Raw genomic sequence first — 20,847 nt, forward strand, 5'->3', positions numbered from 1 at the left:
CTTTGAAATATGTTTCTTCTGGGACACTCTCAAGTGATATATAAACTTGAAATATTTTACTAGGCTATTTTTTAGTGAATAAATTGCATGTCCCCCTGCCCCCTAGGACCTTGCCAAGTTCTCACCCTGATCTTCCATCTCTGCAGCAAGGCTCTGTTCCTCTCCTGGGGATGCCCCTCCCCAGCCCTGTTTTTTCCAAGGAAGTGATTTCTCATGATGTGTGTGTCTGTGACAAGGCAGGGAATTGGGGACCAGTTACCCCTTCATTTTCAGTGCAGAATTAAAACCACTAAGTTATGTTTGTTTTGCAGGATACCAGATTTTGTTAAGGTAGATGACTGTGTAGGAAGTAAAAGGTCTACCATTGTTGTTAGGCAGCATCCTAGAAAGCAACAGAATTCATGGAGACACTGCAGTACCACAATCTTCTTGTCCATTTAACCCAGTTCAAAGTTTGTGACTGCCCTGTCCCAGCTTTAGGGAGGTGGGCAGTTGTCCAGCCAAAAGCAATCCTGGCTGACATGGATTTGGTTAAGGTTCAGGTGAAAAGGAGATTGAGTGAACAATCTGACATGAATGCATTTAGGTAAAGACTTAAGTGTGTCTTCCTGCTGAAGGGAGAGGATATTTTTCCCTCTCTGTATATGTTGGGAACTCCCATGGTTAATGAAACAAGATTTTTGTAAGATTGGCCTAAAACCCGCTTTTCTTTATTTGTCTAAATCCATGTCTGTTGGGAGCATGTTTGAGAGCTGTTGGTGGAGTACAATTCCTGACACAGTGGGCCTTATAAATCCCCAGCCCTGTTCCTGCAGTTGTAATTACTTTCTCATAGTAGGGGAGTTAGTGTAAAGCCAAGAGAAAGGGATTTAAGCCAGGATTTATGACGGGTGTCTTGGAAAAGTGAAGAGGATTTTGGGTTTTGTAGTTGATGCTGTGGTAACAAAATTGAAGCATGGATTTAACGGTTACCTCAGTTAATTAAGTTTCTTAGCATGTATTTTCCCACCTATTACACTAGGTTTTAGCTGGAGCTGATGAAGTACCAATCTTACTGAACTGTACTGTAAATTGCATTTAGGATTATTTTTTCCCGCACATTATTCTCAGCATAGTATTGATGTCTGTGTGCAGTGTGTACTGCTGGAAAATGTATGTCTCAATCCAGCATTGCATTGAAATAAAAGAAACTTTTTCCTTTTCCAAAATAAATGAAGAAACATTTTTAAAGCCCTGTTGTTGAAGCCAGCTAAATGGTGCAGTGTGGGTATCAGGATGGGGCTGTTGGAGCTAGAGGATGCAGTCTGAGATGGAAGATGAGGTTCATCCTTGTAGGCTGTGGGCACACAGCCTGGAGATTTGTAGAGCAAAGCAGAGAAAATCTGATGTCTGCACAACTCATCTTACAGAGGAGGTTGTCCTGGAATAGCTGTTCCCTCAGGCTATCAGGTTGAGAAGTGTTACGTACATCCCTGCAACGTCCTCAGGTTTTGATTCATCCCAGTAGTACAGGGTTTGTGCACTCCACAGGCTCTCTGCAATGTGAACCAGAGTGTGGTAGATGGGGAAGGTAGGACATTCACTTTTAAAGTACTCTCCTGCCCAGAACAGGAAAACCCCTCTGAAATCTGAAAGACAAAATTTGCATTTTTATTTTGCCCACTTGTGTATGAACTAAGTGACTGTGGAGCAGGGTGGGAGCTGGACTGGAGTATCGCCTCTCTCCCAGGATTGCACAGGGTTTGCAGCATGACTGAGAGTTGGAAGCAGAACTTTGGTGTTGTTTATTTTAATTCCCCATGGTAGGTCTTGATAAAATGCCAAAGGAGACATTTCGCCCTGTAAAAAGGTGGAAAGTGGGAAGTTTCATTTGCTGAAATGTACCAGGGCTGTAGTATTGTAGCTGTGCAGTGATGCTGATGTAGGAGGGTATTCTGGTCTGGATAATGATGGCAGCATCTTTCTTGCAGGCCCAAACAGGAAGATGGAGTGTCAAAAAATTACCAATTTTGGAAGCCAGCTTCTTCGTCGGAAAAATGTGGACTGCTCTCGAGAAGACAGTCGCCTCTCACGATGCCTTAACACGTTTGACTTGGTGGCTCTGGGTGTAGGCAGCACTTTGGGTGCAGGTGTCTATGTACTGGCTGGGGCTGTGGCACGGGAAAACGCAGGACCTGCCATCGTTATCTCCTTCTTGATTGCCGCCCTGGCTTCCGTGCTGGCTGGACTCTGCTACGGAGAATTCGGTGCTCGAGTTCCTAAGACGGGATCAGCTTATCTCTACAGCTACGTGACTGTGGGTGAGCTGTGGGCCTTCATCACAGGCTGGAATCTCATCCTCTCCTATGTTATTGGTAAGTGTGGTGGGTGTGCTGCAAGATCCTAGCTTCAGTTCAAGGTGGCAGCCTGGTGTGTAGGGTCACCCTTGTTTCTGGTCACGCCTGTGTTACTGTTACAAGGTAGTTGCTTCACTCTTGCACTCACCCAGGATTTCAGGAGTCATCAGTGGGACGCGTTTTGATGGCTTCTGTGCTGCTGGCTGAGGGCTTATTGCTGCTGGGAATTCCTCTGAATCTCCACTTCATCCCTCTGGCATCCCCTATCTTCTGCACACTTGCTAGGGTGCTAAAGAGTGTCCTCTCTGCTGAGAAAGGAGCTGCTCACAGAAAGATGCTTTTATGCAGAGTGCCTGTACTCACAGTTGATCAAGGATTAATTCTGGCCCCTTTGGGATCTATTTAAAGTATCTGAAGATAAGAGTTTTGTCTTATGAAGTGCTGCAGAATTAATCTTGAGATGATCTGCAGGTTCAGAGTCTCTGGAAAATACAAACCAAATCCCTCCTAAGCCCTTGACTCCCACTAGGAGAGGCCCCGGCTCAAGCTCAGAGCATGCGCTGTGCAACTCAGCTGATGCATTAAAGCTAAGCCGCACTTTGCTAATTAAGGATTTGTGTCTTTTCAAGCACATTCGGGGCAGGCTGCTTGTTATCACGTCTCTAAGGCTGCAACAGACTCACCAGTTGAGACTGAAAGCTTGATAGTTAAACTGAAAACCAACTGTTTGCTAAATTACTAAAGGGAGTTGGTTTTTTTTAAATGCATTTTATGGGATTTGTAAGAATTACCTTGGAATTTAGTTTCCATCGTGCTTGGAGGGTAAGATCATATCAAGAACAACATAGTGGCCTAGCAGCTGCCTGTCTGAGATCATGCTGGCTTTCCTCTGTGTGTTACCTGAAATATTTTTCTCCTCTTCTCCTCCTTCTTAAAAAAAAAAAAAAAGAAAAAAAGAGAAGATGAAAAGCCAGAGTCAATTAAACTCCTCTCCTTAAGAAATGTGAGTCCTGTAGTTATTTTGTGAATTACATTCACTGCAAGGGGTAGATAAAAATAATTTTTTTAAGAAGTCAGTGTTTAATTTCTTCCACACTTCTACAATGGACTCTGCTTAGGCTACACGTAGAAAAATTGAACAGACTTCTTGGTAATTTTTCTTCTGTTCCAGAAAGGTAATGATAAATCGTCTCCTTCATGCCCTTCATCTAGTTGGTTTTGGGGCCATTCCTACCATGATACTGGACGACCAAAATGAGTGACATAGCCGTGGTTGCTGTCCCAAAACCTGATTCTGCAAATGCACAATGAAAAGTTTTGCCTACTGAATGTTCTACTCCGAGGATCTGGGCTCAGAGTGGTATTTCCAAGATTTTTTTTTCCCCTCTCATAATGGATTTTGAACAACTGTCTCAGTTCTTATTTCAGAGTTGACTGCTGAGTGTATTGTCACAAGGCAGGAAATTCAGTTAAAAATAAGTAGATACAATCCATGAATATGTTCAGATACAACTTCCTTACTTTTATTTCAGTCCTGTGTCAAGAATGTTTGCAAACTGTCTTTCTCATAATTTGTGAGAAAGGGTGGCTAAAGTGGAAAAACACTGGGGGACGATATGAGGTGTAGGAGGTCTCTTTATCTTGCTCAACTTTTCTCTCAGAGCTAATTGCCCCTCTTGAGAGCAAGGACAACTCCCAGTAGCTTCTGTGGCATGGAGGAGAAAAGTATCTTGGCTGCCACTGTAAGGCCCCCTCAATGAGACTTTTGAAAGTGTTTATAATGGTTCCTGTACTCTGAGTTAGACGCACGGGAGAATATCGACCAGATAAGTCTCAAGAGGTCAAAACAACACAAAAGTTTACTGGCAAACTTCCGAAAAATTAGGAGACTTTGGCTAAAGACTTACTACAACATCTGATCAACATAAGAACACTTCTCACAGCATTAATTTAGCCCATCCAACTTGACAAACTTTATACCTGTTAGTTACTCAAAATCTTCCAAGAAGAGGGAAGTAGAAGAAGGAGTGAAAGACAGAGAAGATACAGAAAAGCACACAGAGCTACCAATGCCTGGGTTCCAGCAGTGTTCAGATACAAGCTCCAAGAGGAAGGTAGAGTCAAGCCGTGCTGCACTCATGCTCAGCCGTAAAAACCCCTGGGCCTTTGTGGGCCCTCCCCCCAGGTGGGACTTCTGGTCATTTGGCCACTCAGGAGCTGGGTTGGGCAAAGTGGAGCCCTGCCCCTGGTGTGCTAATGCAGTGCTGGAATAGAGGCTGGGGGCTGTGGGGACAGGGCACTGCCTCACCAGGGCAAAGCTTGACCTGCTCACTCACACACAGGCATCCCTAAATGTCTCAGGACATCAGTCCTTTCAGTCTCTGACAGGCAGACGCTGCACTACAGAGCCAGGGCTTGAAAGGGGCAGAAAGCTGGTTTTTTCCTTAATCTTGCAGAGAAAATGCCAAGCAGTGCATCAAAATGCGCATCTTTAAAGAGCTTGGCCAGCTGGGTGTTTTCATGCTGAGGTTCTCAGATATCGGTTCAGGAAGTATTGTGAGGGTGGAAAAAGAAATCCTGGAGTCCCAAGGATGGGTGGCCAGTAACTTTTAATTAATTGAAGTGACTTGACTTGGGGGAAGGCTTGTGTGGAGTCTTGGAGGTGGATGATGAGAAATAAATGGGCCGGCAACTTATCAGGTATGGTCTAGAGAGAAGGACAAAGGTGTCCAGGACCAGGATCTGATGTGAATTTTCTTCTGGAATGATGTGGGTTTGGGGAACTGTGCCACATTGTGGGATGCATTTCAGGAACTAGAAACTGGTGGGAGCTGGTAGTGTGATAAGTAACAGCATCTCTGTTCTGTAGGTGCTGCTGGGGTTTCCTGGCACTTGGTGACCTCCTTGCCTGTGCCTGTTCCTGCAGCAAGCCCAGTACCTGAGCTCTGCTGTGTGCTGTAGGCAGGAGCCAAGTCTGCTCTGGTGAGGCTGTGCTGACCCAGAACTGGTAAATCCTCCTGGGTACAAGCTGAATGTCTTTGCACTGTGCTCTCTAATAACGGCAAGATATTATCCAGGTGTCTGTGTTGTTGAAAGAATGTCAGATTCCCCCTGCTCCCTCAAGCCTGTTGACTACAGAGAGTTCCAGATAAATGGCTGATAATTATGTGGAACTGGCATCGAAGCAGCTGGCATCTGCTGCCAGCTGCCAATATAACACATGCAGGACCTGGATGTTCCCGTCCTAGAACGTAAAATATTAGAGCTAGGACAAAAAATAGCACTAAAATAGTCTTTTTCCTCAAATTATGCCAAAGCTAACTTGAAAAATTGTAATGTGGTGTACGATAACTTTTGCAATTTCTCAAGATTAAATTGATGGCAGTGATGTCCAAACTCTTTAAAGATGTTCACACTGTGCACTTTTCTGTCTTGGTGAACAGAAGAGTCTCCCAACAGGTCTGTTCTGCAGCTTAATTTTTATGCTGTTGCAAAGCTGGATTGGGCAGGTGAGTGTTCCCAGCTGTGCTGCAGGTGCTGCCCACCGCTGCTGCAGAGGATTTGGCTGTGGGTGAGCACAGACATTGTTTGACAGGATTGCAGGTGCCGGAGTTGGGACCTGAACACCCACTCACAGGTGAGTGTGGCAGGACAGACTGTTCTGGGTGGAAAGGGGCCCCTCATGGCGTCCTCTGAGGAGCTGCTCTGCAAGCCAAAACAAAGCCAAGCTCTTTTTTTAACTAAGTAATTATGTAGAGAAATAATTATGGTATGCAATTAGGTGCTGTTATATACAGTGTATGTACTGTATGAAACATTGGGGGTGTAGCCACATTAACACAGGAGAGGGAGAAGTTGGCTTTTTTCCAAGCCTACTTATTTCACAAAATGCTGCCACTGTCTGGTGGTAGCTCTTTGTTGTTATTATTTCAGTTCTCTAAAATTACATTTATGGCCCAGACATTGTCTCGAGCTTGCTTGTCCTGAGACCCCAGGTTCAGTTCTCACCTCAGCAAGTTGCACGTAGTTGGATGCACTCAAACAGAAACAAAAAGTGGCCCCAGAGGGCGAAGCCTGAGCACTTGCTGCAGGCAGGAGCTGTTCCACTTGCTGTGGTCATCCCCAGCACTCTGCAATAGGCTGACTGATGCTCAGATAACATGTAAATTGTATCTGAGTTTTTTTCTGCTGGGATGCTCTAGCACTGGAGGTCAGAGCAGACCTGGCTGTTGCCAGAGTGCAGAGCTGGCCACTGTTGTGGTCCAGGCTCTGGTGCTCCAGCATTGCACTGCTGGAGGGCAGCTGGATTCTGTAAGGGCCCTCTGCCTGGGCTGCAGCCACCTAACTGGGGCTGCCAGGGACTTCTGCCAGCAGTACCTTTGGACCTCTCTGGTAACAGAAATTACCAGGTTTGGGGAAAGGGCCCTTGGGAGTGTGAGGAAAAGGTCAATCAGGGCAGTATCAAAGGCAAAGTTGAGGTTTGCAAAGAAGCCAGACAAAAAAGATATTTCTTATCTTGTCAGCTCAGGGTGAGTCTGAGGCCCACTGCCTGTGTGCGTTACTATCAGAGCAGATGCCAAGCATGAACACAGGCTGTGGGCTGGGTATTGATATGAAAGGCTGCTCCCAGCACCTGGGAGCACGTGCAAGGTTGCTTTGAGGCCCTCCATATTGAAAAACCTTACAAGGCTCTCGCTGGTTTGCAACATGTGCCGGCCACGAAGGTGATCTTTGTCCTTTCTATCCTCTGGCAGGAACCTCAAGTGTGGCCAGAGCCTGGAGCGCGACATTTGATGAAATCATAGGGCAGCACATTGAAAAATTTTGTGAAAAATACATGACGATGGATGCTCCTGGAGTGCTAGCAAAATACCCAGACATCTTTGCTGTGGTGATAATCATCATTCTAACAGGTGAGGCACTGGAGGGGTTTGTGGGTCTTCTTCTGTAATCTCATTGTTTGCCCTTGGAATGAGCTTGAGGTCCTGATTTATTTTGGACAACATATTAAAGACTTTCTTTGCTACAAGTGTTGGATTGACCTATATAGCTGCTGAGGAGTTAGCACAGGGCATAGCCTGCTTACAAGGTTTTGAATTAGAGGGGAGCATTCTTGATATTTTTGAGCCACTTTTAAAGCCTTCAATCAAAATTTTTATGAGGAGGAAAAGAAAAGATGACTTGTTATCCTCAATCAGGTATAGGAGTTTAATCCTTCCCTCCACAAATCCTATTACACAAGAATTTCATGCAGTTAGTCTATCAGCCTTATTCCCCCTTTGATAATCTGCCAGTTTTTTATGCCTTGAGCCAGAAAAGTGAGGGAAAAAAAAGAAAGAGGACTTGGTTACAGTTTCATGTACTACTGTTTTAGTTTTGGGTGTTTTTAAATATGTACAGGCTTCAGTTTGCAGAAGTGAATACAAGACTCCAGAGCAATAAATGTGTCACACACGGTCCACGTTTCTTTTTTTTTTCTAAAAATGTGCTAAGCCTTTGTTCATAAATTGGAAAAGTTTTGACAACTTGCAAGATCAAAATTCTTCTGAATGTTTACTTCTTCTCCAGCTGGGTCTTGCAAAGCATTACCAAGTTTAGGCAAATTTAAAAAATTATGCTTGTATACTCCTCTGTAGTTTCCAGCAGGCAGAAGCTTCAGTGTCCCACTAGCAAGGTTATCCTGACATTTCCCACTCTGATTGGAATGGCCTTCTCAGTGTGAGCTGTGCTCATAGGGACAGGTCTCATAAGCAAAGGATGCTTTGGCATTTGGATTTGAATTTGGATTAGGACTGCATTGATGGCTGCTGAAGCCAATAGCAGCTATCTGTTTTCAGGATTACATCTGAATGGGAGACATTTTCCCCTTTGTTCATTTGTATGTAATATGAATTGCTCTCATTTCAAATCAGAATCTGATCTTTCACTTCAGATACAATTTACAAAATTTAGAACTCCTTACTTTAGCACTGCTGAGGTGCAAAATTACAAAGGTTACTTTGTAATAAGGCGCCTTTATGCTCCTGCATGAAGCAAATTCCATGGATTTTAATAAAAAAGGCAAACCATTCTTTTCTAAAAAAAAGCTGCTGAAAGAGCAGCTTTAGTCTCAAATACCATCACCACAAGTTTATTTCTGCTTACACTGTCTTGAGCTTCAGATTTCTAAAAAGTACCTTACAAGTTTTTGTGGGCTGGTATGCAGTTCTATCAAACACTCTTCTGATATGTCTGTCTCAGCTTATTTCTTACTTTAAAAGAAGGAAAGGTGAGTACACAGGATGCTCTTCTCTCATTGAAGTCCCTTGGAGTAGCAGTAAAAGAACACTATGTTGTGCTTCTCTTCTCCCTTGGGCCCGTGTGAAGTTTTTTTACTTCTCCCTCAGCCTTAGATTTGAGTTAAAAGTTTCAGTTCTTAAAAATCAGACACCTGAAGAGGAAGTTAAGAGAGCTTGTCGACCTGAGAAGCCAAGCAATGCCTCAGTGAGATTTTGCTTCCCAAGGCCTGTAGCCATGCTCTTCTTCAGATAGATGATCTTAAGACCAAGCTGAAATCCTCCACTCACTGAACTCGCTGGCAAAGCTCTTGCTGATTAAGTAGGAGCAGGATTTCTAAGATGCCACCTTCTTCTTTGTCTTCAGCTCTAGAGGTAGCTATTGGAAGTAGAATCCTCCTGGATTTGGCCCCTGCTCATATTTTCCCCAGTTTCTGAGGAAAGTTGAGTGTTGTTCATAACTTCTGCATTTGGCCAAGACCTCTGTGACGATGTTCCTTCATTGAAAACCACCTGTTGTGCTTTCTCTGGGTCTCTGTGTGGAGTTTGAGGCTGTGGGAGTAGTTTAAGTGTATTTGCAAAGCACTTTACCAGGGACATGGTCCACACGGGCATGCTGGATGGGAGGGTGTGTCCCATTCTGCAGAAATAATGTCTGAGCTGAAGTCCCCATCCTACTTCTGGCTGAGTGAATCCTGAGCCGCTTGGTTTTGTGAAGAAATGAGATGGGATAATTTGGGCAGAGCACAGCATGAGCACAGTTGAGCTATGTCTGTGAGTCCCCAGCACCTGCTGCTAATGGTGAAATACCTGACCTATGCCATTTTTTCCCCAGGGCTTTTAGCTTTTGGTGTGAAAGAATCTGCCCTGGTGAACAAAGTGTTCACCTGCATCAACGTCCTTGTCCTTGGATTTGTCGTGATCTCCGGCTTTGTGAAAGGATCTGTTAAAAACTGGAACCTGACTGAACAGGACATTTACAACAGAAGCCATAGCCTTTTCAAAGACAAGTAGGTTGGATGTTTTCTTCTCATCTCAGAAGCTGGTGCATTTTCAAAACCAAGTTTAAATGGGGGGTTGTGGACTGAGTTAGAAAACCAGTGAATGGGATGGCTGCCTCCTTTGCCACAGACCTTGGAGGCAAAGCTGTCTTTGGTGCGTGTTTGCTGAAAGCAAGCTGTGCTGATGGGCTGAAAGTGCTTGGATTAGGCTGTGTCATCGTGGGCCCTGCTGCAGGACTGACCATTTCTAGCCTTATAACCAATATATAGCACCCAAAGTTGAGAGAAAAGAGCTCTTTAGACAGTGTTCTACTCAAGTCTACACCAGGCTGGCTCTGGTGCCTGTATGAAGCCATGTCCAAGTATAGCTGTGTACTTTGTTTGAATACTTGGGCAACATCCTTTGGCATTGTTATACCTTATAGAGACCTTGTTGCAAATGTCTCAATAAAATGAAGGCAAGTAGCAGATTATTTTAATGCATTGCTACAAGAATATCATAAATCTGTTTTTAATGACATTTTGCTTGGCCAAAATTCTGTCATCCCACACAAGATCAAAACTAAGGAGCTTACAAGGCCTACCAGTAAGACAAAGCTATTAATTTTTGTTTGAGACTGTATCACACAGGATAAGGGCCTTTATATATCTCCACATATATCAGGACTTTTATGATGGCCTGCAAGGAAGCACAGTTGGGCAAAATTTGGTGAGATTCATAAGTGTTGTGTGGGTCAAATTTATCTTGTGTAAAAGCCACTTCTTGAGCCTCTTTTCAAAATTAAACCTGCTGCAAACAAATTGCTTCTATAGGACCGGTCCCTTCCTCTTCCCTCCTGCTATTCCCATGCAAGGAATAGCAATTACTGCAAGAGTTTCAAAGTATGAGTGCAGCTCTTTGACCTGTATGACTTACTATTTTTGTAAAATCCGTCTGGGGTTTATTTTATCATTATTTCCAGAGTGATCCACATTTAGGTTGTACTATTTTTGTTGGCCAGATTTCATCTAAGTCTCAGCAGAGCTTCTATGAGAGAGTTCAGATACTTATATGTGAGAAGACTTGCAGATTTGGGATTTAGTTTAGTTTAACTGCCTTAATTCATCTTTACAAAGACTTTTCACTGAAAAAGTTACCTAAGTCACTTGAAGTGAAGGGTGTGCTTGTTATATCATTCAACACAAGGTACATGGATATGGGGTTGCAATCCAGAGTGCACTGGGATCAGCCTGTGTTTGTCTGTTGACTTAAATGAACTTTGGTTGAGGCTCAGCAAAGCAGTTGGTGTGTCAGGGATCCAGGCTCCACTTCTCTCTCACGGTTACAGGAATGGTTTGGGTATGAGCTTGGCACATGGAATTTGAGAAGATGGGATGGATTTTAAACAATCATGGCGCCCTGCATTCCTCTTATGTCTACTCACCTACCTTTTATCTGAGTCCATCTAAAGTAAAAAGTGGATGGTTTACATATTTCTCAGTCTTCAGCTTTTCCAAAAGCTTCTGTTCAAATGAATATATGTATCTGCACACATGCAGTAATGTTAGGAAATTATTTTTAATGTTCATGCTATTTTCTCCTTGTCTTAGCCAAGACATTTTTATCCACCCCACAGAACAGGTGGTGGGAGCAAATCATGAACCATTTTTATTCCATGCCTTTCCCCGGCTGTTGCAGGCCAGTCCAAAGCTCAGCAGTGGGTAGGGCTTAGCATTTTGCCTGGTATGCTAGCATATGAAAGGGAGAGCCTGCTTCTTCAAACTTTGGCTTTGGATTTTGTTATGAGCTGTGAATAGCTTTGTGACTCCCAGCTAGGCAGGATCACTTCTAACCCAGTGCCATGCCTTTCAGTCAAACACAGGAAGAAAAGCTCTACGGTGTTGGAGGGTTTATGCCCTATGGATGGAAAGGAGTCCTCTCAGGGGCAGCCACGTGTTTTTATGCTTTTGTGGGATTTGACTGTATTGCTACTACAGGTAAGAGGGAAGATGTCTTCATTGTGGTTATGAACCTGGCTGCCGGTAGATCGACTTTCAGTAACATTGGAGAGCACAGATAATAGGGAATTCAGGACACCACATTTGTTGTCCCTCTAAACCTCAGCTCAAAATAGGCTTTTGGCTCAGCTGCTCCTAATAGTGAAAGTGCTAAATTTGTTCGAGTTCCTGAGTGCCTTAGTGCTGACTTCTAGCTGCTGTAGCACACGGATAAACTGTATAACCATGAGCTTCCTCCCTTCTTTGCCTGCAGGGCCCAAGTTAGTGGGTGGTCAGTGATGACACAACCAGCTCAGACTCCACAGAAAATATGTTCAGGTTTTCCAGCTAGGAAAACAGGGAAGGCCCAGGTTCACATGTCTGGTATGAGTTTGAGCCTCTAACTCTAGATGATACTTTAATCAACAGGTTATTCTGGAATAGTGTTCTTCAGTGCCTTCAGCTGAAGAAGCTCTGATGGCTTGGAGTATTTCAAAGATCCAGAGAAAGAGGAAGCCTCTGGGGAGTAAACTGTACCCTAGAGCTATCAGGAGATTTTACATGTAAAGGTTAAGAGGTCTCATTTTGAGAGAGAAGCCATCAGCATGGTCATATTTCTTGGGGCTAAGATGAACCTTAATTTCCTGAAGAAAGGATTATCCTTAATTTCACATTTGGCAAGAACGGTTGGAGCAGAGGGAGAACAGAATCATCACAGATAGATAAAGAAGACACGGTAATCCGTATCTTCTTCCAAGCAAGGAGCTGGAGAAGTGTTGGCTCCATTACTCCAGCCAGCCCTGGAGCTTCTCCTTGTGGGAGAAACATTCATCTGCTTTTGACTTGTAGGTGTATGGATCTGTGTTTATCAGTTCATCCTGCTGAAATGCTGTACCTCAGGAGCTCTTGCTTTCAGAGCAGTTTTGTAGGACTAGGAAAGTGCAAATCTGTTCTGTAATTGATCACTGCCTGAATTTTGAGGAATTTTGGTTTTTTACACACATTTTTTCCTATTTGGTTCTTGAAAATTTTCCATAAAAACTAGAGGAGGTCTAGAGGAACACAAGGCGTGTTCAAAGAGCCATATGACTTTCAGGCACTCTGCTCTTCTCCAGAAATGGGTACCTATGGTGCCATGGTCCTGGTGTATTAGTTCTGGTAGAGATGTTACTAAAACGGGCATCCATGGATTTTCCCTACAACTGCACAATAATTTCTTGTTCCATCATCTGTGATCATTGAACTCTTCTTGGGTCTGCACCATCAGTAGGATAGAAGGAGTAGGATAGAAGGATGATCCGTTTTGGGCAAAGCACTATTTTAATCCAGATTGTTTCTGTGCGTGTGTTTACAAGGCTTCCACGAATGTGTGTCAGAAGTGACAGGAGCAGCAGAAATGGGAGCAAACAGGCTGTGATAACCCAAGCGGATGGAGCAGGCCATCAACAGCATTATGGTCAAAGAGCGCCTCTGTACCCATGAAACCTTTGAAAGCCCCAGGCAGCATGCCTGCCCTAGGTTGAGATAAAGGTCTTGCTTGTCATTTAGCTGATATTTAAATTTCTTTCTTCTAGGTGAGGAGGTAAAAAACCCTCAGAAGGCCATTCCTATTGGCATTGTGGCATCTCTTCTTATCTGCTTTGTGGCTTATTTTGGCGTGTCGGCTGCCCTGACGCTCATGATGCCTTACTACCAGCTGGATACCAATAGCCCTTTACCCAATGCCTTTAAATACGTGGGTTGGGATGGAGCCAATTATGCAGTGGCTGTTGGTTCCTTGTGTGCACTTTCTACAAGGTAAGACACTGCTCTTCATTTTTGCATCTCTGAAGGTACATGTCTCGTGTACCTCCATCTCCTGTAAGAAATGGAGTGAAGACCAGGGATGAAATTCAGGGCTACTGACCTCAAAAGGACCAGGATTTCACCCTGTGGTAGGTACCAGAGAAGCAGGTAACCAGTATCACTTCAGAAAGTCCCATCTTAGCAGAAGACCCAGCAGGTGCATTTCAGGAATATAAATCTGGATTGAGTGACTAAGTCATGGAGGTAGCTATGCAATGCAAGCACACTTTGGATACAAGACATCCTGGCCTTCTGGGTGGAGAGCAGACTTGTGTCAGGTGGGGCAGGGTGCATCTTCAGGAGCATATGGGGCTTACCATATCGAGGGCCATCTGTCTGCAGGTTACCTGCAGGACAGCCATCTGGATGGGAGGCAGGGCAGGCTGGAGGCAGAACTTTTCACCTCTTGAACTTGGAAGGCCTATTTCAGATCAACTTAGACATACTCAATTAGGTGAGCAACTCACATAGGCTCACAGAAGTTACAGCTCTTTTACTGCCTGAAAGTCAGGCTGGTTTTATGCCCCATGGCTAAGTTTAGCTATCCAAAATCATAGAGCTGCACCTCAGTTACCAGCTATGGGTATTCAGAGGGAGCCCTTGAAGGAGAAGCTGAAGTGAACGAAATCCACCTGTTCTATAGTTACACTGCCATAAACTTGCTTTCACTTGTGTGCCTGTGCTCAGCAGGAGGTGATATAAGTAGATTATTTCTCCTTCCTCTGTCTGTAGTCTCCTTGGCTCCATGTTTCCGATGCCTCGAATAATTTATGCTATGGCAGAAGATGGACTTCTCTTCAAATTTTTGGCTAAAGTCAACGAGAAGAGAAAAACTCCCTTAATTGCAACAGTGACCTCAGGAGCTACTGCAGGTAGGATCCAAAGACTTGCACAAATGTGTGGAAAGGAGACATAACCTCATCTTCAGTGCAGATAAGTCCGCCTGAGTCTAGCCCACTTACTAATTGGATATATTGCAGAATACAGCATCCCAGAGGGTGTCCTGGATTTCCAGGGCATGCCCTGGGGAGTCTGGGTGAGCATGAGAAGCTTGCTGTGTACTTGTCCCTCTTTCTCAGAGCTCATTGCTTACAGTCCTGTCTTCTGCCAGGAACTACCTTTATCTGCTCAGCCAGCCTTGAAAGTAATTAACACCCTGCAAGGTAGGAGCCAGTGGTGCCCCAGCATCCTTGTGGCTGTTGGCCTGGCTTGGCTGGAGACACTGCACTGCCTGCGGGTAGCAGCTCTGCAGAAGATGCCAGAACAGCCAGAGACAAGTGGATGGCCCCTGTGGCACTGGCATTTCTTAATCAGTTAGTCACAGCTGGCAGCCATCCTGTTCTCCCCTTCCTTCTCCTGGCCTGCCAGAAATACGGGAATTAAACCTCCTGGACAGCAAGGATGAGCAGCTTACCCTGTTCTTGCAGCCACCCACTTCCTCACAATGCCTGGCAAAGAGGAGAGCAGCCTTGCTGCTTCCTCTTAACCTTCTGCTGCAAGTATAGGATGAGCTGTGGGTACAAGAATGTGCCACCTTTGGTGGGGAATTGTGCCAGACTGCTGCCCTGGGCTCTGAGTTCCTGTGAAAGGGCTCAGCTCCTGCTGCTGGGACTTGCAGAGCCTCCTCACAGCTTCCTTCTCCCACACCTTCCTCTTCAGGTGTGTTTGGGTCCAGACCAAAGTGGGGTAGAAAAAAGAGCAGTATAAAGGAAAAAAAAACCAAACGACTTTGTGGTCTCATCCAAGTGGTCCATAGTGCCTGTGACCAAAACCCAGGCTGCAGGGACAGCATTTGCCAGCTGAGTTTAAAGGCTGGGCTGGCTGTTGGGCTCCAGGTTATTAAGGCTGAGTGGGGCCAGGCTTGGCTCTGAGGTCCCTACACTCTCATATGGCTGTTGGTGCCACCTAAAGTCTGACTGTGTGTCTTTCATCCACTTACTTGCCTTCTGAAAGCTCTATACAACCTCCTGTACAACCAGGGTTACCTGGTGAGGGTGTGTAAGCAGGGTAGTCCCTAAGGAATGGTAGCCTTTTTCTGGAAATCCCTGTGATGATACCTGCTACTTCAAGATGCCCTCTTTGATGCTTGGTCCCACTGTGTGCACAAGCCTGATTGCAACCCAGCTAAGCTGAGACACCAGGGCAAGGTGCTGCCCATCCTCTGTTCCCTCTAGCTACTTCCAGGAGATAATTGTGACTTTAGGAGTGCTGCAGCTGCACTGGGGGACTAGCAATGAGGTTGTGGCTTAAACCCCTGCTTTTTGTTGGTAGTTGGGTGAACATAGCTGTGCGAGACAAACAGGCTGGAATTTACTGTAGTAAGCATTTCCTATTGTTTCAGCTACTGAGGCTGGGACAGCCTGTGGAGTCTTAGGGTATTCATGCACCAAGGCCTGCCTCTCCTCTTGGGACATCTTAAGCTCCCCTACCAAGTCCTGAGCAAGAGTCACATGTGTGCTGCATTGTTATTAACACTGCTGAGATGTGCATGTTCTGCCATGTTGCTGATTTTTCTTCTCTCTTACCTTCCTCTCCTACTACAGCTGTTATGGCCTTTCTCTTTGACTTGAAAGATCTTGTGGACCTCATGTCCATCGGGACCCTCCTGGCTTACTCCTTGGTAGCAGCTTGTGTGTTGGTACTGAGGTAAGAATGTAGAAGCTTTGTCTCTTCTGGCACACGGAGAGAATTCCACGCAGCAATCAGATGCCCTTATAGTTTCTATGGGCACATCTCCAGCTACAGGCACGTGAAGAGCTTGTTTCTTTAATTTCATGGGGGATTTTGTTAGTGGGAGCTACAGGGAGGTCTTCTGAACTTGGTTAACCCTTGTTCCGTGCCAGTCCTGCTGTGGTCAACTCTAAATGCCCCAGGAGATAGGTCAAGGGGTAGGGAGGAAAGGTGTGTGATCCTGGATGGCTGTCTTGTCCCCACTTTTGTCCCCAGTGGGGATAGATACCATTTCATGTTGTCCTCCTTTTAAAAGGAGATTTGAGATGAAGTCTAGTAGCAGGAAAAGAACTGAGCATGTGTTTGCAGGATCAGTGTGTCTTTTAGAAGTGCTGAGCTCCCACAGCTTCCCAAACCTAAGCTAAAAATCTTCAGTGCTTGGCACCTTACAGACAACAGCACTCAATTAATGAAAAAAATATCTGAAGATCATGTTACTGAAAAGTACCTTTGTGTGTTGAATGACTTGCTCAGAATCAGATGGAGGCTTTCACAGCAATTGCACTGAACTAAGAACAGTCTTGCAGCAGGTGAAGGGCCAGTGCTGTTTTCTGTGGTACCATTGCTTTGTGGTTGTGCTCTGCTCCCTGCCCCTTGAAAATTCTTGCCGATTTACCTCATCCATCTTAAGTTTCCTGATTCCCCAGCCTACTCTTTTTCTTCAGAGCTAGAAATGGCTTTTTAATTTGTTTTTGCAAGCTGCTGTACCTATTGCATGACATTTCCCCCACCATGGGTTGGCAGAGGTGACAGCCTGTTTTGTAGTGACCTTGGCAGCGGATTTGTCTATCTCTTGACTGCTTAATGATGTAGCAGCTGAATTTCCAAAGCTGTAAGATCTTGCCACTAGTTGCTTGCTGTGGCTGGACCCAAGGATTTCACTGTATTTCACAAGTCTCAGTGTTTAACAAATGCCTCATTGTGAGCACATCCCCACAGGAACAGTTTTAAGGTGACTTTCAAAGTGACCCAGTCCTTTAGTCAGACTTGTGGCTGAGTAACTTGACAAAACCTTCTGTTACTCAGAGAGCTGAGGCTGGAAGAGTGTTTTTTATTTATGGTTCCACATGGTTGTGTGTCATAGCCATATTGAATTGCTGTGCTCTCCACAGCAACAACCATTCTTGCTTCAGCTCTTCCTTCCTTATGTGGCAGCAGACAAGCTGGCAGGAGAGCCTGGGGTGGAGCGGTATGGGGCAGCAGGAATGCTGCTGCAGAGTGTGATAGCTGCAGAGCTGTTAGCTCAGCCACCTCTGTGCCAAGATGCAAGAGCTGAACTGCCACAAATGACACAATGGCCCTGGTTATGACCATCGGTCTGTCCCTCTGCTGTTTCCTTCTCCTGTCACCCAGTCATGTCTTGGTGACACGGATGACAGGGCTCATGAAAGGGAGCCTTGTCTGCTTTAGAACACTTGCGTTAACAACCACGCTGTAGGGGATAACAGCTGGCCGTACTTGCTTACATCATGATGACATCATTCCTCAAATTTCTCCTTGGAACAGAAGGGTATAGATGTGACGTGGGCCTATTCTGGTGCTGTAAAGGTCTGGCTTGTAGCCATGACTATCTCTGTGGGGGTACCACTCATTTAAACGCCAAACTAACAGGCTCTTTTTGTCATTTCCTTTTCCTAGGTACCAGCCAGAGCAGCCTAATTTGGCATACCAGATGGCAAGGTCAACAGAGGAGACAGATAACAATGAGTCTGTGAGCACCAGTGAGTCACAGGCTGGGTTTCTGCCAGAGGAAGAGGAGAAGTTTTCCCTCAAAGCCATACTGTGTTCCACAGAGTCAGATCCTTCCAAATTCTCAGGTTTGGTGGTGAACGTCTCAACCTTCATCTTAGGTGAGTGCTGGGCAGTGTATCTCTGGGGCATTGAGTCAGCTAGTAGGGCTTTGTACTCACCATGGTGGGAAAACTCACCTACTTGATGTGATTTTGATGAGCTTTTGTAATGGGCAGAATAACTGAAGATTAAATTTCTGACTTAAAAAGAAATCCACAGATGGAGTGTATGGGTGTGTATAGTGGGAAGGGCATATCTGTTATGGTTAGGGTTTTTGTGAGTTGCTGTTTTGTTTGTGAGGTTTGGGCTTTCAGATTCTGCTTTGCCTGCTTATGATTTGTTCTTGGGTTTTCCCTGTATCTAAAAAAAAAATCAGTAACCTTTGGTGTCTGTTCACAGGTTTCCTTATTGTGGGTATCTGTATCCTGACTTCCCTTGAGCCAAACATTCTGATAAACACTGTACAGATTATTGCTGCCATCCTTGTTGTCACTATCATCTTCATTATACGGAAACAGCCTGAAAGCAAAACCAAACTCTCCTTTAAGGTGAATGTCCTGGGACATGTAGCTAGAAAAGAGGTGTCTGGGGGGTTGTTGGAGGAGGAAGAGCATGTGTTGGCCTGTATCAGAAGGGGAACACTGGCCAAATGCATGTGCACAGAATATAGGCATGATGTCAGCTTTGCTGTCTAGGAGAAGCTGGAAAGGCAGAAGCTGCTGCAGAGGTGTGGCTGGAAGGGAAGGGCAGGACCCTGCATTTGAAAGCAGATGGTTATAGGATAGGGAACAGACAGACACTGGAGAAAAGGGGATGGTTGTGAAGGGCCACATCAGATCATGGATACAAAAGGAGAAAGAACACAAGAAGGAAACTTGTTTGCAAAGATCTAAGGCTCTAAGTGCACTTTCATGTCCTCCTTAGTCCTCATGGAGGTTAAGAGATGACCATTCTCTCTTAAATGGCCTTAAGTATGAGGAACTCTTGTTTTCCTGCCCTCTCTAAGCACACCATCCTTTCTACATTAAACACTGGGATGGGTTTTTTCTCCCAGTATAATTCTACAAGTCATGCTTTATCATACTGATTTCAGGTAGCTCTGCAATTTATTAAATTAATTTTGCGTTATAATTCCATCTTCTAAACTGCTTTCATTTGGATTGCTCTTCAATTAAAATTTTTCAGTAAATTCACGGATTTTAGCAACTTAAATACAGCCAGAGTTTTCCAAGGTTGTCTTTGCAGCTCATTTTGGGGTGATGGTCCCAAAGGTGGAAAAAGAAATGTCCAGGAGCAAAAAAGTTATGCACTCTCACTAGATCGTATTTTCTAAACATGCTTCTGAGGAGGTCTGTTCACCTATCACTCAGGATATTTCACCTCCTTTTTTTCCCCTCAGCCACTACCCTGTCCAAGAAAAAAAGAAAATTATACCTGTCACAGCTAAATCTGTAATCATAAAATCATAGAATTATTTTGGTTGGAAAAGACGTTTAAGATCTTCAAGTCCAACCATTAGCCCAGGACTGCCAAATCCACCTCTAAACCATGTCCCTCAGTGCCACATCTACATGTCTTTTAGCACCTCCAGGTGTGATGATTGCACCACTTCCCTGGGTAGCCTGTTGCAATGCTTGACAATCTTGTTTCTTATCTCCTTGCTGTTCTTTGGGCATTTACAACCTGATGATGATTTTTCTCCAAAATGACTCTGGAAATCCAAGGCTGACCTGTTTGTTTCCCAGTTGTTTTTCTGCATTTTTTTAACAGGTAATTTTTCTCTCTTCCCCAGTCTTAAGAGACTTTACCAGTCTACCAAGAGCTCTCAGAGTTGCTTATTTAATAGTTCAGAGATCACTTCTGCAATCTCTGGGTACATAACTCACCCACCTAGGGAAATTTTATTTGTCTCTACTGACTTGACAAAACCTTAGAAAAATATTCTTCTTGTCTTGTCTAATTTGTGTGCCTATCCCCTCTCTCTAATGATGTGAGCAGCTACTTTACATAAATTTTTTTTGGCAAAGCTTAAATTGAGAAAGGCCCACCTTTCTTCAAATTTCTGCCTGTTTGTTTTTGTAGGTCTCCTTTTTCCTTAGGAGTGAAGTTCACTTTCCGCTTATTTCCACCATATTCAGAAACTTTTCTAGTTTTATAACTTGTCTTGTTTGATTTTATATTTGCAGTGCTATTTTCTGTATTCTTTTTTTTTTTGCATTTTGGCTTTGCTGCCTCATTCTTCTTTGATTCTCAGACCACTGAGGCATTCTTGGTACCACTGTAGTCATCTTTTGCAGTATTTGCTGGTTTTCCTTGCTTTGGGATAATTTGCTCTCTATTGCTTCATTGCCTTGGTACCTGATGGATGAAGTTCCTCAGGTCCCTTCTCTGACATTCCCCTTATCTTCATCTCTTGGTCTTCAATAGGTGCTTGTCATGATAGAGTCCTTGGTTTTAACTCTTCTTTCCTTTGCCCCACAAGTATTTAGTATTGCCACTAAAATTTGCTTCTTACCTCCTTTTAGACCACAAAACAAGCTTTTAAAACAGGTGAACAGCATCATTCACATGCCCCTCCTGTGTTAGACTGATGTCCTTTTGGGTTTAACCTTGCCTTTTCTCACATCTGGCAGCTGAAGAGTTGGTAACAGCCATCACTTCCCATTTACAAGGGATGTGACATTCATTCCTTCTCATTAACCATGCTTGTAGATGTAACATATCCCTTGTTCTTTCTCAGGTACCTTTTTTGCCCTTTCTTCCTGTTGGGAGTATTTTTGTGAATGTTTACCTCATGATGCAGCTAGATGCAGGCACGTGGATTCGGTTTGCAATCTGGATGCTCCTAGGTGAGTTTAAGTGAAAAATGCTATGTTCAAAGTTACTAGATTC

General features: G+C 44.4%; 1 protein-coding gene across 1 annotated transcript in view; it reads left to right on the forward strand.

The window, feature by feature from the left end:
- The window catches only part of SLC7A1 (solute carrier family 7 member 1), a 42,187-nt gene that overhangs the window by 13,371 nt on the left and 7,969 nt on the right, over nucleotides 1-20,847 (forward strand). The window contains exons 2-11 of the mRNA XM_030955623.1: nucleotides 1,971-2,354; nucleotides 7,091-7,249; nucleotides 9,447-9,621; nucleotides 11,465-11,589; nucleotides 13,164-13,386; nucleotides 14,167-14,306; nucleotides 15,978-16,080; nucleotides 17,803-18,014; nucleotides 18,355-18,503; nucleotides 20,696-20,804. Coding sequence (XP_030811483.1) covers nucleotides 1,985-2,354; nucleotides 7,091-7,249; nucleotides 9,447-9,621; nucleotides 11,465-11,589; nucleotides 13,164-13,386; nucleotides 14,167-14,306; nucleotides 15,978-16,080; nucleotides 17,803-18,014; nucleotides 18,355-18,503; nucleotides 20,696-20,804 — 1,765 coding nt within the window. The 5' untranslated portion in view covers nucleotides 1,971-1,984. The remainder of the gene's footprint in view (nucleotides 1-1,970; nucleotides 2,355-7,090; nucleotides 7,250-9,446; nucleotides 9,622-11,464; nucleotides 11,590-13,163; nucleotides 13,387-14,166; nucleotides 14,307-15,977; nucleotides 16,081-17,802; nucleotides 18,015-18,354; nucleotides 18,504-20,695; nucleotides 20,805-20,847) is intronic.

This window comes from Camarhynchus parvulus, chromosome 1, assembly GCF_901933205.1.
Source record: "Camarhynchus parvulus chromosome 1, STF_HiC, whole genome shotgun sequence".
Classification (NCBI taxonomy): Eukaryota; Metazoa; Chordata; class Aves; order Passeriformes; family Thraupidae; genus Camarhynchus; species Camarhynchus parvulus.